General features: G+C 42.0%; 1 protein-coding gene across 2 annotated transcripts in view; it reads left to right on the forward strand.

Moving 5' to 3' along the window:
- Positions 1-1,609: 1,609 nt before the first annotated feature.
- HTRA3 (HtrA serine peptidase 3) overlaps positions 1,610-16,721 on the forward strand; it is a 38,049-nt gene continuing 22,937 nt past the window's right edge. For both annotated transcript variants that reach the window (XM_039541931.1, XM_039541932.1), the window contains exons 1-2: positions 1,610-2,665; positions 15,961-16,060. In XM_039541931.1, the coding sequence (XP_039397865.1) occupies positions 2,242-2,665; positions 15,961-16,060 (524 nt within the window). In that variant the 5' untranslated portion in view covers positions 1,610-2,241. The remainder of the gene's footprint in view (positions 2,666-15,960; positions 16,061-16,721) is intronic.

Here is a 16,721-nt window from a genome sequence, read left to right on the forward strand (position 1 = left end):
CTGTGGCAAAGTCTCAGAGCCTAAGTCGTCTCACTCCGTCTCGTGAGCCATACAGACGTTCCTGCTCAGGCTGGAGCCTGGGCTCTGACACTCTTCCTCCTCACCTGGTTTTGGAGTCCAGGCTCCAGCCCAAGCAGTAACCTCTACACTGCTATTTTTAGCTCCATAGCACAAGCCCCACATGCCCATCAGTTGACGGGCTCTGAGACCATAGGTGCTGCAAATAGTGGTGCTGCCGCACCCCTTGGCTTGAATTGGTTTCCATTACATACAGGGTTTACAGTTTGGTTCAATGGCTCTCAGCACTTCCCACTATACAAATTGTTCCAGCCTCTCTCTGAGAATCGCAGCCGCAGGTTTGTTTTTGCAGTGTAGACTTACCCACAGAAGCAGAGGTGCAGTCTGAACAGATGACTGGAAGCTAGAAATTCCTGAGTACTACTATAGGCCGTGACAGTGTCCTCTCGTGGCCTTGGTCAAATCATTCATCACCTAAAGTCAATGGGTGCAATCTGGACTTCAGTCCATGCTGTAATTGCCCTCTCTATAAAATGGGAATATAATATTACAGCCCTACCACTCAGCACTATGAGGATTAATTAATATGTGCAAAGTACTATGTAAGTATTACCTAGGGTGACCAGACAGCAAATGTGAAAAATCGGAATGGGGGTGGGGGGTAATAGAAGCCTATATAAGAAAAAGACCCCAAAATTAGGACTGTCCCTATAAAATCGGGACATCTGGTCACCCTGGGATTACCTCCTACTGAAGTATTTTATAAGAATGAGAATGTAAAAAGTAAGAATTAAAGTAGTTTTCAGCTAGTGGTAATTTGCAGGCAAAGGGCCAGAGCCTCAGCTGGTGTATATAGGCATCATGATTTCAGTGGATCTACGCAGATTTACATCAGTTGGGAACCTCACCCAGAGCTGGGAGTCACGAAGTCCTGAGCTGTAATCTAGCTGTGCCACTGAGCCTTTCTGGGGGGTCCGGCAAATCATCTCTCTGTGCCTCAATTTGCTCATCTGTAAAAAGAGGATCATAATACCCACTGCCCTGATAAGAGTGTTGTGGGAATTCACAGGACAATGGAGTCTGATCTTGGTTGGTCGCTAGGCCTTACCACAATGAACACAATTAATAATGTTTGTAGGGTGGTTTGAACAAATAAATACAGCAAATTATAAGTGTTAATTAATTAAGGCAAAGGTGAGAGGGAAAGAGGAAGAACATGAGGGAAGATGATGCCGTAGGCCATTTCCCTCTCCGATTTCCATGCATGCCGCGACTGAATTGTTCACAGCTAATTTTGGACCATCTGCTTGCGAGTTAATCCCTCATTTTCACACAGTGTAGCTCTGTCCTTCTGCCCACGGGCCCCAGAAACGCTGGGCTCGCTCCTGCTTTTCATCCTCGCTCTGTTTACCAACAGTTACTGTGGTGACGCAAACATTAAAAACCGAGCCTCTGTCCCAAAGTAAACTGCAGTCATTTCCCTTTGCACTGAACCCAGCCAGCTTGCTGACCCCAGACGTGATGTAGCCCTGTGAGTGTTTGAAGGGAAGGGAGGAGGGTTCTCCACTGAGTAGGTGGGGCCTGAGACTGCTGGCTGAAGCTGAGGTCTGTGCAGCTGGTCCTGCCTGTGCTGCTGCTGACAGGGACGCCTGAGAGGCAGCTGCAGCAGCAGCCACATCCCGCATATAACTGTCTTGCTTAACTTGCTTCTGTCTTCACTGCCTCTTGCAACTCTTCCTCCTGCAGCGCTCCCGATAACTCCTTCACAGCCCTGCAGACCTGGGGAGATAGAGGCCGTGTGGGGAGACTTTTTGAGGATTAAATCAGCTTTCGGAATCCCAGCCCTGCAATCTAGTCCCGGAGAGCAGCTGAGCCTTTGCAAGTTTACTGTACGTGAATGGACTGACCCAGCCTTTACTTAGTGGCTTCATGTTTTAACCTCTTTCCAGCCTCTGTTTTCTTTCTGCCTACTGCTCCCTCCTGTATTGTGGAGAGCCCCATAACATTAGCAGGGGTGCGCGAGTCACAGGCTGGGGGCTGTTGAGGAAGATTACCCCTTTCCTTTTCTTGTGTGTGCGCAAAGCCTGACTTTCCCTTTTCTATTATTCCCTCATTGCATTTTAATTGCACATTTTGCCTGTTCTTACCCCCTTACCCCCACCCCTTGTTATTCCCCTGGATTTGCACATTTTCCTCTCCCTGATTAAAAAAGTGTCACGGGTGATGACGGTTTTTCTGTTGCGAGTTTCGTTCCTGCTGCTGCTAAGTTCTAGCCGGGCCTTTGCAGAGCCCTTTGTGGTCAATGGCAAGTGTCCAGCTCGTTGCGATGTCTCCAAGTGCCCAAGCCCCAGCTGCCCAAGCGGCTACGTCCCCGATCGTTGCAACTGCTGCCTCATCTGCGCCGCGGGAGAAGGTGATTCCTGTGGCCGCAAGGAAGACCCACCGTGCGGGGACAGCCTGGATTGCAAGCACCCCATGGGCAAGCGCTTCGGCAAAGGCGTATGCCAGTGCAAGCTCAGCTACCAGGTGTGCGGCAGCGATGGCAGGACCTATGACAATGTGTGTCAGCTGAAGGCGGTGAGCCGTAAGACTTTACAACAGGGGTTGCCAGCTGTCATCCAGATCCAGAAAGGCGCCTGTGAATCGGGTAAGACCATGCAGGGCACCGCCACCCGCATCGTTACCACTGGTAACATTGAGCTGCTGCACTTTCAGCAGGGCCATCTTGGGTGATCGGGACTGCTTAACGTGCTCCACCCAGGAGACAGGATGCAATGGGCGGGGGAAGGGAGGCGTTTTGTGGGTGAAAATGAACCCCTTAGCTGTTATGCACATCCCACATCAGTTTTCAAGTTAAGGAAACATTTAAATTTCAAGTGATCTTGGAGGAGTGGATGGCTCAGAGCTGTTGTCAGTTAGACGCCTTACTCAGTTTGGCAACCGAAGAAGATCTAAGTTGATTGTGGCCTATGTGAAATGAGCCAGGGTGTTCAGGCCTTGTCCATATCAGATCAATCAGACTCACTAATGGGCACTGTGAACTAGTGGTTAGAGCCCTGGATTCAGGAGTACTGTGTTCTATTCCTGCTCTGCTTTTGATCTGCTGTGCGACTTTGGGCAAGACACTCTCCGTGCTTCCGTTTACACCACTTAAAATGGAATAATGAGACTTACATTCCTTTGTAAAGCACACTGAGATCTTTGGATGAAAAGCGATATAAAGGAGTGAGCATAGCATTTTATTAGCAGTAAGAGAGCAGCAATAGAAAGGCCAGGACTGCACGGTCAACATTATCCTTTCACCCTTAAAAATGGTCCTTCCAAGTCAAAATCAGGGCACTGAAATCTTATAGTCTGGGGCATTTCACAATGCCTACATTTGCACAATGAAATGTTTTGACCTGCCATACATCTATAAAAAAAAAAGAAAAGCACCTGTGATATCTTATGTATAAAGCTGGGCAAGAAGAGACATAACAATAACCAGCTTATCAGGTGCAAGCTAAAATATCACTTATTTTTTGTTTTACTGTAACAATGTACCATAGTTCATCATCCATACAGTAATCCCCACATATCATAGTGCTTTTGTGTATTTTGAAATGGCAAAGATACCAGGATGCTATTGTCTGTTCATCTTGTACAGTAAATCATTTGAATGTTTTAGAGTGCAATTTGGTATTATGGTTTTTGCCTGCCCTAGGATATTGTACTATTCCCTGCTCATGTCCAACTGGATTTACTAACTTCAAAAGATTTCGGTGATCAATTATTGATTTTTAGGTATTAAAATGAACAACTTTTCTGGAAGTGTCAATTTTACTTATTTTTGCAAAAGTTCACAAATTTTCTAGTAAATTATTTAACGGCTGATTTTCACGTTGTTTCCATCAACATCCCCAAAAACAACAGTGGGTAGGTATTCTGGCATTTTAAGTAACACATTAGTGCTTCAATAATGGCAGATGAAATATATTAGCAAGGGTTGTAAAAACCATTAGAACTGTGGGCAAACAATTCATTGGAAAGGATGTAGGTAGGGAAAGGGGACTTGCCTATTGGCAGACTGTTACAGCACTTTTCATCTGTAGCTCTCAAAGTGCTTGAGAAAGGAGCTAAATATTGTGATCTCCATTTTATAGATGGGGAAACTGAGACAGAGAGGTGGAGTGACTTGTCCTAGGTTATCTTGCAGGCCAGGGGCAGAGCCAAGAATAAAATACAAATGTCATAAATCCCAGTCCACTGTACTTTCTACTGAGCCTCTTTGCCTCCCTAAAATTTTAAAGTTGTAAAGTGCTTTTATCTAGACATCACATATAAAATCATTAACTCTGACACTTTCCATACTTAGTTTGAACTCATTCATTCAGAACATTTAGAATGTTTAATCATAACAATTAGCATTTGATATTGTATCTAAGGACTTAAGGAATGTTTTGGTTTTAGTGCATGTGGCATTTCTTCATGGCATCCTCCTGTGTTCACTGTAATAGGACTCAGGAATTTGGAGCAGCGGGGTAGAGGTTACATTTTTTTCAAGTAACTGTTTTTGTGTTCCTTTTATTTGACAACTTGTTTATAACCTGGGAAAACATCAGCTCCAATGTAACATCTGGTTTAGAGTGAAGTTCTGATTTTTTTTTAATTCTACAGCTGTGCTGACTGAAGCTCAAAGTGACCAAATGTCTCGCCCAAAGGTCAGACAGAATCAGTGGATGAGGCAGGTGTAGAAATAAATTATGGTTCTTTTAAAAACAGTAACATGCTATGGCTGTCATAAAAGATTGTAAAAAAGTAACTGTTCAAAGTTAAAGTCGTGTTTCTACATTTTCTCTATTTGTGCAGGGAATCTGGCTGCAGATTGCTCAGAATTTGGAGACACTGACATACTTATAAAGTTGATCCAATTTCACTCCACCAGATGTATATAAAATAATATCCAGACTAATGATAGCTTTACCAAGTGGTTTAGGCTATACCTTACAGAATATACCATGGCACGGAGGAGTAACCTTGGAACTTCTGCTGCTTTGCTTGTCAGAAGTTTGACATATGTAGGTGAGGTTAAGTAGTCAGTATATTTAGCTAAGATAGGGAGATACAAAACACTGACTGTACTTTCTAATGACATACATCTCTGATAAGTGTGGATTGATAAAAATAGGGCTGGTGGAAGACAGAGGGAGGAAGAATAGATGTCAAAAACAGAGGCCCAGAATGACTGAGTGGGTGAAGAGCATTCATTTTTCTGACCACCTCTGCTCCTTCATAACATTCTTTTGATGAGAAAGTAGCATGAAGGACAGCACAGACTCTTACACTGGGCATGCCAAATTCAAAGAACTGAGTATCATAGATCATTTGTATATACAAACACACCTATAAGCACCATACCGTGATGTCACTATTGTTACTGTGTAATGGCTTGAGCCTACAAACATGAACAGCCTTACTCAGGCGAGTAGCCCCAATGACCATGCGACTACTCATAGAACTTGGGATCAGGCCATAGAACAAGTAATTTGTTACTGATTTAATACAATGCAAATTCATTTTTTTTTTAGTGAATCAGCATTTTGCTATAGCTCTTAGTTTTTAAATGAATGTGTTCTATTGTGTTTTCTATGCCAAATGTAAAAAGACAAGCCATCCAAAAATGTTTTCCTCATTGTTTTAATAGCAGCTTAAACCCTCCTGGAAAACAAATGCTTTGCAATCAAAGATGCAAACCCTTACCTTCCATTAAAGTAAACATTTTAAGTTGTAATAATATTACTTATGCTCCCAATAAAGTCAATCAAACTATTCAAATGATTAGAGAATTGAAAGATCAGGCTCAAATTTTGCAGGTGTATCACATATGTTTTGTATTTCTCTTGCCAATTTCTTAACTATTTAAGACATTTGCATGCAACACGTTTTTGAGAGCGCCTTAGAATTCATGTGCTGTTAATACAGTATTCCCTGCATGAATCATCATTCTCTGCAACATCAGAGTTGGTTTCTGTGTGAACAACCCCATTTCTATGATCTGGGGAACAGTAGAAAGGAACGGGTGAAGTCTTGGAAAAACAAAATCTTCTTGTCATATAAACACATTTAGCAATGAAAATCCAGGTAAGAAAATCAGAGAAAATAACTAATACACCATGCAAGTGGAATTACTGTTAATAAATCTATTATATTTCAAAATAGTGTATGTGCTCCGTATACTGAATATCCACACACACACATAATATACAATATTTCAAAAGTTGCTCATGGGGGTAAGTAGCTTTTTAGGGGCTTGATCTAAAGACTATTGAAGTTGATGGAAAGAGTCCCTTTGACTTCAGTCAGCTATGGATCAGGCTTTATGGCATTAAGCTTGCAAAGATTTATGCACAGAGGGACTTTATGCCATGAATAGTCCTGCTGAAGTCAAAGGCTACACATGGCACAAAGTTACTCATGTGATTCAGTCTTTGCAGGATCAGACCCTAAAAAGTTGAGTTGACTACAATGTTTAAATACTTGAAAAGAGAATCAGAAAAAATGTGACTACAAATCTATCCAGCTCAGCTCTGCCTGGGACATTGAGGTTTACCGACTGTTTGCACATGTGCGTAATCTTGAAGCTACAACTTGGTATATAATTACTTTAAATGTTTGAGGAATAAGGCCAAGTGGGAGAAGAACTAGAGTCTTTTTTTTTTCTATTGCTGTCATAAGAGCCTCCAAGCAGCCTATGACTGTATATTTTAATAAGGGCAGCCCATTGCAAGCTATCAACTGGAAACACAAACTCTAAGTCTAGGGGCACATTCCTTTTTTTTTTTTTTTGGACTGTTTTTGTTTAGTCTGAGACTGTTTTAAAACATTTGCTTTGAGCTCTTGTGGGGAGAAGGGAAAATATTATTTAGTGACCAAAAGGAAAATATTATTTAGTGACCAAAAGGACATTTAGAATTTGATACTTTATTGTTCTGGTACAGAACATCTAAGGGGAAAGAGACATTTTGATGATTTCTTATTGCTTTTATTGCTTGCGAAAGAAGATCAGGCAGAAAGGCAAAGTGAAGCTCTCTCCTTCTGAAGCTAGCTAGGCAGCAAACTGTCCTCAGCTGGAAGGTATCTTTCAATCCAGCTCCATCCTGCCTTTGTTAACGCAGCTAAAGATTGAGAAAGCCCATTTCAGTGTTTGTTATAAGAACATAAGAATGGCCATATTGGGTCAGACTAATGATTCACATAGTCCAGTATCCTGTCTTTTGACAGTGGCTGGTTCCAGATGTTTCAGAGGGAATGAACAGAATAGGGAAACTACTGAGTGATCGATCCCCTGTTTTCCAATCCCAGCTTTCGACAGTCAGAGGTTTAGGTCCACCCAGAACATGGGGTTGTGTCCCTGACGTCTCAGCTAATAGCCATTGCTGGACCTATCCTCCATGAACGTATCTAATTCTTTTTTGAACCCACTTATACTTCTGGCCTTCACAACATCCTCTGGCAAGGAGTTCCACAGGTTGGCTGTGTGTTGTGTGTAGAAATACTTCCTTGTGTTTGTTTTAAACCTGCTGCCTATTTATTTCATTGGGTGACTCCTGGTTCTTGTGTAATGTGAAGTAGTAAATTACACTTCCTTATTCACTTTCTCCACACCACTCATCATTTTAAAGACTTCTATCATATTGCCCCTTAGTCATCTCTTTTCTAAGTTGAACAGTCCCAGTGTTTATAATCTCTCCTCATATGGATGCTGTTCCATACCCCTCATCATTTTTGTTGCCCTCCTCTGTACTTTTTCTAATTCTTTTCTAGTATATCTTTTTTGAGATGGGTCGACCAGAACCTCACGCAGTATTCAAGATGTGGGCGTACCATGGATTTATTTAGTGGCATAATGATATTTGCTGTTCATCATGCTGTTTTCATTTGTGCATGTTAGACATCCATCATAATAATATGTTGCCCGAAACATGACATAGTCTTATACTAACCAAGACTTTATGGTCAATGCACAGCTATACAACTTAATCTTAATTCATCAGAAAAGCTGCCTGGGATCCTATGATGCCAGCAGATGTTTCTGTTTTTTAAGCAGACACATAATCTTTTTATTTCTTTTTCATTTCTTTCCATGAGCAAATCCAAGCACAACAGGGACAATGCTTTCCTCCAGTGATCATTTGTCAGGTTGCAGTCCTCTATAAGCCTTAATAATATAGCTAAACACACAAATCTCTTCAATTTTAGACTTTAAATTAATTCTGAACCTGAATTTTTTAAAAAATTAGAAGACCACAAATTCCTACTAAGCACAAAATGGCCTATTTTAATATAACGTATTACCTCCAGAAAGGTAATGAGCCTCATCTTGCTCTCCCTCTTATTAATAGGCCAGATCCTCAGCTGGTATAAATTGGTGTATTTCCATTGACTTCAAAGGGGCTATGGCCATTTACTCCAAGTGGAGGATCTGGCTCACTGCCTCCACACTGGTTTAACTATTGACTTCAGCTGAGTTTTCCAGATTTACATGAGGGTTAGTGAGATCAGAATCAAGCCCATCATCTCTGCAGTTCAGCAAATCCACAAGTTATTATAGACTTCAGAATCTAAGATAGTAATAAGATGATAACCATGACACCTACATTTTCAGTGACATAAGGTTTAACCCCACAACTCCTAGTGATGTCAAAGAGGATTTTAATGATACCTGTATGTGGTTAAATCCCATAAAACTGAAAACTTAGGGCCAGATTTTTAAAAAAGATCTAACAGTGAATTACTCCCACTGAGGCATCTAAACAGAGGGGCAGGAGTTTGTGTTCTCAGTGGCAGCTGCTGTGTGCTGAACCCTTGTGAAAATCTATTCACTTAAGTTAGATGTCTAATTAGGAGCTAAACTTTTTGGAGAGTCTGGCCCCATGAGCACTTTTGGAAATCTTGTAGACAACTACAGATTCAGACAGTCCAGAAACAGTTCTGTCCAAAGTGCAATACTATGCAATGCCCTTATTTTGATTAACAAATGTATTTGAGCATAAGCTCTTGTGGGCTACTGGGGACCTCCCGCAGGCAAGCTGCCGAAGGCAGCCTGCCTGCCATGCTTGGGGCGGCAAAATACCTAGAGCCGCCCCAAGCACGGCAGGCAGGCTGCCTTCGGCGGCTTGCCTGTGGGAGGTCCCCGGTCCCGCGGATTCGGCGGCATGCCTGCGGGAGGTCTGCCAAAGCCGCGGGACCAGCGGACCTCCCGCAGGCAAGCCGCTGAAGGCAGCCTGCCTGCCATCCTCGCGGTGACTGGCAGAGCGCCCCCCGTGGCTTGTCGCCCAGGCACGCGCTTGGCGTGCTGGTGCCTGGAGCCACCCCTGAGCCCACTTCATCAGATGCATAGAATGGAACATATAGTGAGGAGATATATATACATACAGAGAATATGAAAAGGTGGGAGTTGCCCACTCTAAGAGGCTAATTAATTCAGATGAGCTATTAGCAGCAGGAGAAAAAAAACCTTTGTAGTGATAATCAAGATAGCCCATTTGAGACAGTTTGACAAGAAGGTGTGAGGATACTTAACATGGGGAAATAGATTCAATGTGTGTAATGGCTCATGTATCCTCAAGTTTATTTTGGTGAGTCTGAGGGATGATCTGGGATGAATGGATAGTTATAACATAGACAAAAAGGACGTTATCAAGGTGCCTTCAGAAAAAAAATGCAGCAAGTCTCAGTACATCAGTGGGTCAACTCATACCAAGGTATACTAGACTACAGCTCTTACCTTTACAGTCCACCAAATGTCTAGAGCTGTGTGTAGTTTGACAGAGTTTGTAAAAACTTAGAAGCATGTGGTGTCCCCACAATATATATTTTTTTGGTCTTTATTATAAAGCTGTCATACTGATATGGGACTTCTGACTGTTCAAAAAGTAACATTTATGTAGTTTCATAAGTTCTCAGCACCCACAATTGGGACAAGATTTTCCAGAGAGTTCACTTCCTATGTAGACTCCTAAATGAAGTGTCCAGTTCTTCAAATGTGTTCAGCTCCCATTGAGAACAATCCAGTTTACTGCTCCTGGGTATCAGATTGGTAGCTCTTCATAGAACCTCTCTCCTAAAATGAACTAAGTCTATTTATTCTGTATCCTGTACCCTCTTTACTCTGGGTTTCCCCTTCCTCCATTTTAGACTTAATAGAAATAAGTGGAAATGGGGAGTGAGATATTGGGTATGTCTACACTGCAATTAAACACCTGTGGCTGGCCCATGTGAGCTGACTTAGGCTCACAGGGCTTGTGCTGCGGGACAGAAAAACTGTGGTGTAGACATTTGGGTGTGGACTGGAGCCTGGGCTCTGGGACTCTTCCCTCTTGTGGGGTCCCAGAGCTTGGGCTCCAGTCTGAGCCCAAATGTCTACACTGCAATTTTATAAACCCACAGCTTAAGCCCCATGAGCCCAAGTCAGCTGACACAGGCCAGCCACAGGTGTTTAATTGCAGTGCAGACATATCCAATATCTCACTGCCCAGTTCCACTTCTTTCTGCCACGCCTCTCTCTCTCTCCTTTTATTTTACTTAAGGAAGAGACAAAAATATAAACTCACCATCAGTTGTTGAAGGCTCTAATGTTAATAACTTACTTTTTGGAATCTGTTGTTCCAGCTGGTCCAAATCAAACCCTCTCAGTACGTGAGCTGCGTACATGTACTGTGTCCTAGGCATCCAGGGCCTGGAGGCAGTCTTCTGCTGCTAATTAATATAAAACATTTCTACAAAGTTATAAATTTTGCTTCTCCAGCCAGTCACAAGGGAGTCACTAGAGTCAGGCTCTGAATCACCCTCATGGCTGAGTATACTGTCTGCAGTGCTTCTGATATTTGCTGGCCCAGGGAAAGAGGGACAAAGTTGTCTCCAGGCTAGGCCATGCTCATTGGTACAGGACTGCCCCACCTCATTTTGTCAGCCCCCTTCTCTGTTTGTGTGACTCTCCCCCTGTTACCCCCCAGCGTTGTCTTCTTCCCTTCCTCTCCTACCATATTTTCCTTCCTCCTCTTCAGTTTATCTTTCCCTCCTCCCCTAGACCAGTGGTGCACAAACTTTTCCAGTTGTGCCCCCACTTAACATGCACGGGATTTGTCATAACCCTCTCCCCTCCAGTACTTCTAATTGGAAACTGTTTGTTTGTTTTTGCAAGTTGGCAGAATGAAAAAATATTATTTTTTATTACTAAATTTATAAGACCAGCTAAAAGTTGTTAGGAAGTAGTAAACACAGCGTATTACGAACTGCAAATGTAGATTTAAAAAAAAAATTCAAATGAAAACAAATTAACCACTCGTGGACTATTTGTTAATATCACTTCTCACATCAGACTTACTAGCACCCCATTCCCACCCTTACTTCTCCGCTGCTGCAGGCAGCAGCATGGCTTTCAGAGCTGGGTGGCTCTGAAGGCAGTGCCGCAACCAGCGCCGCAGCAGTGCAGAAGCAAGGGTGGGGATGGGGCGCTAGTAAGTCTGCTGTGAGAAGTGATATTAATGAAGTTTCTTCCTGCCCTCCAAGAAAACCTCTTGTGCTCCCCACCCCCGTGGGGGGGCACACTCCCCAATTGGCGCACCACTGCCACAGATCACACCTGGAAAGCTGCTGCCACTCATAATGCTTCCTTAGTGGTCCAGCAGGAGCAGCCATGTGTAACGGATCCATTGTTTGCGAGACTCACTCTCCTGCTGATTCTGGTGGACTAGGGAAATGCTGCAGACAGGATCCTAGGCACAGACACAAAGGGTAAATTGGTGCAGTTCTATTGTTTTAAATGGAGCTATGCTGATTTTCATCAGCAGAGATCTGGCCTACAGGGCCACATTTATCATTAGATTACTCTAGTTTTGTGGCAGTTTACATCAACTGAGGTTCTGGCCCTCAGGCTTTCAGAGAACCTATAGGAAGACGTGATAATAATATTATGTCATGTCAGGGCATGTACTGAACTTGTATGTAAGTATTTAAACTCTTATAAGTAGATTTCATTGGAACAAGATGTACTACAGAGTCAAGCAAATTGCCTGTGATTTGAAAGTCAAATGAATCCCATGTAGCAGACATAAAATAAACAGCACTGTACACTGCTTATAGCTGATTGACCTACGTGATCCCTGTTTGCCGAATCCCCTTCGAACAAGGTACTGGAACAAGTGTATACGGTTAGTTAGAGAGATTGTTCAGAGTGCGTGAGAATGAACATAGAAATAAAAGGCTGCATCTAACTCTGCCAAGTCATTCCATCTATTTACACAATATCATATACATTTAGCTTGCTGAATATAAGTGTGGTTTCCACTAAAAAGCAAATCCTGCTCCAACAAAAGAAAAACCACAGCTGATTGTTACTACTATGGGAGTTCTATGGAGAAATGCCCAGTTGTCTTTCAGTTGGCTTAATCTGTGAGAGGTTTCGTTCCTTGGAACACTTCGCTGGTATTCGTGTTACAATTGTATCCACTCCATACTGAACTCAGATTGCACTAAAAATCCAAGTCATTTTACCCAAGCCATCAGGAGTGAGCTGAGTTGGAGTATGTAGCCCAATGAGATCTCCTTGTTCTTGTGTCACAAGAAAGAAAGAGCAGATGCTCCCGATCTACCAGCTCTCTACCATTCCTTATTTTATCATGTTACCTCTTCTTTCTAAGGTAAATAGTCCCAGCCCACTTAGCCTCTCTTCACATTAAAGCATTTCCATGTCTCCCATCTTTTCCATCACTCTTTTCTGAATCCTCTCTAATTCTGCCCTAGACTTTTTGAGACGGGGTGACCAGCCCTGCACCCAGACACTCAGGCGCAAGTGCCACCAATTTATATAATGGCACTAAAACAGCTTCCATTTTATTTTCCATCCCCTTCCCTATACATCCTAACATCCTGTTTGTTTTTTTGGCTGCAGGCTGCACAGTGAGTCCAGGCCTTCATTGAGCTGGCAACAGGAGCTCCCTTTCCTAAGTCGATATATTTAATTTAAAACCCTGTAAGATGTATGAATGGTTTTATTGTTTCCTCCAGTGGTGCATTATTTTGTGTTTGTCAACAATGAACTTCATTAGCCATTCACCTACCTTGTTTAGATCCCCAAGATGCATCCTAGTCTTCTCTCTGGACTTCAGTAAACTAAATAACTTGGTGTTATCTGAAAATTTTGCTACTTCATTACTCACCCGCCTTTCCAGTTCATTAACACACTAGACTTGATAACTGAGGCACACTAAACTTGATAACTGAGGCACCCCATTGTTCACATTTTGCCATGCTGAAAATTGTCCATTCAGTCCTCTCTTTGTTTTCTGTCTCTTAGACATTTTTTGATCTGTGACAATACTTCGACTCTCACCCAACGACTACTTAGCTTCTTTAGTTCCTTCTAGTGAGAGATCTTGTCAAAGGCCTTTTGGAAGTCCAAATAAATTATGTCAACTTGTTCTCTTTTATGCACTAGTTTATTGATATATTCAAAGACTTCTAATAGATTAGTGAGACATAATGTCCTTTTGCAAAGCCCTTACTGGTTAGACCATATCATATCATGATCTTCCAGTTGTCTTATTATTCTCTTTCTAAAGATTATTTCAATGAATTTATCAGGCACAGATATAAGGCTAACTGGGCTGTAATTCTCTGGATCACCTCTAGAGCTCACCTTTAAACTTTGGTGCCCAAGATAATCTTTGAACTAAGAACCAGGTAGAATATCAAAATATAGGAAAATGTTTTAAATTATTACTGATTCCTTCTCCCATCCCTCTTCCCCCAGCCCCATGTCTCTTCTTCCTCTTCCTCCTCTGTGTCAGCCTCTCTCTCTATTTTTCCTTTGTTTCTGACTCCCTTTCCCCGCCCCCAGCCTTTTAGTCTCCCTACTCTTATTCTCAGTCTCCTTCTGGGTCTGTCTCTGTCTCCTTTAAAAGTTAGGTAAGCTGCTGCAGAAAGAAAACAATGTAGATTATGCAGAGAAGTGCTTTATCTGTGCCTCTTGCTTGTTACATTGACTAGGCTAAGAAAAGTCTAATACATTTCAGTAGACTCTTCCATTCATATAGCATTTTTCCCTGAAGCACTACATAAACTGAACATATTATGGTGCCAATTCAACCTTGAGCCTGAGCTGAGCTCAGTGCAGGGACTGAGGAGGAGGCATAAAAGATCAGGCCTAAACAGAATGGGCCTTACTTCTGTTCTAACAGTGAGAGAATAGGCTGTGTTCCCTTTTCATTCAATCCACATCCTGCAAGTCTCCCTTAGGTACCAGGTGTGATGGAATAAGTTTTATGATGTGTAGTGAGTCCATCAACTCCTTCCCTTAATGCATGGAACTACAGCCATTGCACCAGATCTGAACTAACCTAGAGATGAAAAGTGCTATGTCTCATTACAAATCCTCTGAGCAATCCGGTACCCTAAGAGTTTATTTTAAATCACCAGACTGTGTACATATGACTACAATTGAGATAGCCGAAGATATAAAAGAAAGCTGCGATTGATCTTCTGACAGTGTTACAAAACAAGATTAACTCTGTATTGGTTTAAGCACAAAGTTTACATCTACCCTGAAATGACTATACTGTGTTCCAGCGGGGAATGCCTTATTGTACTGATTTCTATGATCTGTTTAGTCTCCACCATGGTTTTGCTGGGTGGGAAACTAGTCACAATTTTGGTTACAGGTGCGAAGTGTGATCTCCTCCTGCTGTTCTGTGAGGAAAATCAGCTCAAACTTTATTCCTATGCTCATGCATATTCCTGCTGATTTAGATCCTGAACCTCCAATGGGATTCATTTGCGTGGAATGCCATTGAAGTCATTGGTACTCCCCGCCAGCATAAGGGTCTGTATAAACACTTCCCTTTGCAGGACTGGAGTCTTAGTTATTATGGGAGTGTACAGTTAGAGTTGTTTACAACAGGGCCACCCAGAGGATTCAGGGGGCCTGGGGCAAAGCAATTTCGGGGGGGCCCTTCCATAAAAAATAGTTGCAATACTATAGAATACTATATTCTCGTGGGGGGCCCTGTGGGACCTGGGGAAAATTGTCTCACTTGCCCCCTCCCTCCCCGGGTGGCCCTGGTTTACAAACAGCTTCTTTTATGCTAGGAAATTTCAGAAATGTACTATTTGCCATTGCAAAACATTTGCAACAGAGTTTATCATTAAAGTGCTGAGAAACAATTGTCCATGTCTTTTAAGCTTCCTGTACTTTCTTTGGGGCAAGACTATCTACTATTATGTTTGTACAGTGCTACAATGGGCCCCCGTTCTCCTTAGACACTACTGTAATAAACATGATCAATTAAATGTAACGGTACAGATGTTCCCAAACTTCAGTGTCAATAACAACACGGAAAGCTGGGTTGGCCGTGGTGTTTATCTCAGAGATAATCTTTCTTTTACAGAATTTCATATTTTATTCATGTTTCTTTTCATAATACTGTCAAACTTATTACTGGATTATAGTAACAGATCATAAGGATTCTGGTAGATCTGCTTTCAGTTGGTATTTTCACAGTGAGTTCACACATAAGCTTTTGGGGGCAAGGACTGTCATTTATGGTACTTTAGTATAGTGCCTTGCACAGTGGGATCCTGACTTGGATAAGATCTCTAGGTGCTACTGCAATAGAAATTGTGAATAACAATTATGACTAGTTCTGAAAAAAAACAGCCAGACAAGGCCATCATTAAACCTTGTGAATTCCAATTAATCTAGGAAGTTCTTAGCCAAATGACCTTGCCAGTTTCTCAGGCCAAAACAAAACACAAGCAATTTTTTAAAGTCTCTTAATGGCTTATATGCCTTTCCCCTGTCTGGTTGGAAAATGTCCCCATGTGAACTATAGACAAATTTAACTCATCTGATTGGTACAAAGGGTATTTTCTTATTAACATACCCAATTTTTTCTGCTAGTATAGGTCACCAACAGCCCAACAGCCCAAGATACAAGTTTAACTTCATTGCAGATGTGGTGGAAAAGATTGCGCCCGCAGTTGTACACATTGAACTTTTCCTGAGGTAACTTTTTTTGACTGTGTGTGTTCTAACTGCATTGTTTAGAAGCATGCGACACATGCTTGTTCTGCCTTTTGAAACCAAGCAGCCTAGTAGCAGACTAGCCTCTGACTGAAGCCTGTAACTGTTAACGTTTTCTTAGAAACCAGCAATGTCCTGTGGTCAGACAAAGATAAACAAAACCAAAGTCTTGCAGGAGTGTTTTTTCAAATGATGTCTCAACCTCCCTGGAGCAGTGATGCCCAGTGTTAATTCAGCTACGCTTGCATGTAGGAAGGAATCCTGGTATTAAGTGGTAGTGCAAATGGATAATAAATGATAGTATTAATAGTACCTAGCTACTTATACTGCTTAACATCATCACAGTACTGTACATATGTTAACTATCCTCAGAACCTTTGGCTAGATGAAGTATTATATAGAATAAAATGAAGCTATCTTACGTGTTTTTGAGATTCATTCAATCTTGATTTGGACAGAATGTAAAATACGAACCATTCCAGTAAAAAAAAAAGTACATAAAAAGCTAAGCTAGAAAAAGGCTGCTTAAGGTGAGAGCTTAGAGAACCTCACTCTATTTACTTTATCCATGAGAAGGTTAAGAAGCAATATGATCAGGAGCTGTAAGTACCTAATTGGGGAAAAGATATCTGATAGCAGAGGG

The sequence above is a fragment of the Mauremys reevesii genome, linkage group 5 (genome assembly GCF_016161935.1).
Source record: "Mauremys reevesii isolate NIE-2019 linkage group 5, ASM1616193v1, whole genome shotgun sequence".
In the NCBI taxonomy this organism is placed as follows: domain Eukaryota; kingdom Metazoa; phylum Chordata; order Testudines; family Geoemydidae; genus Mauremys; species Mauremys reevesii.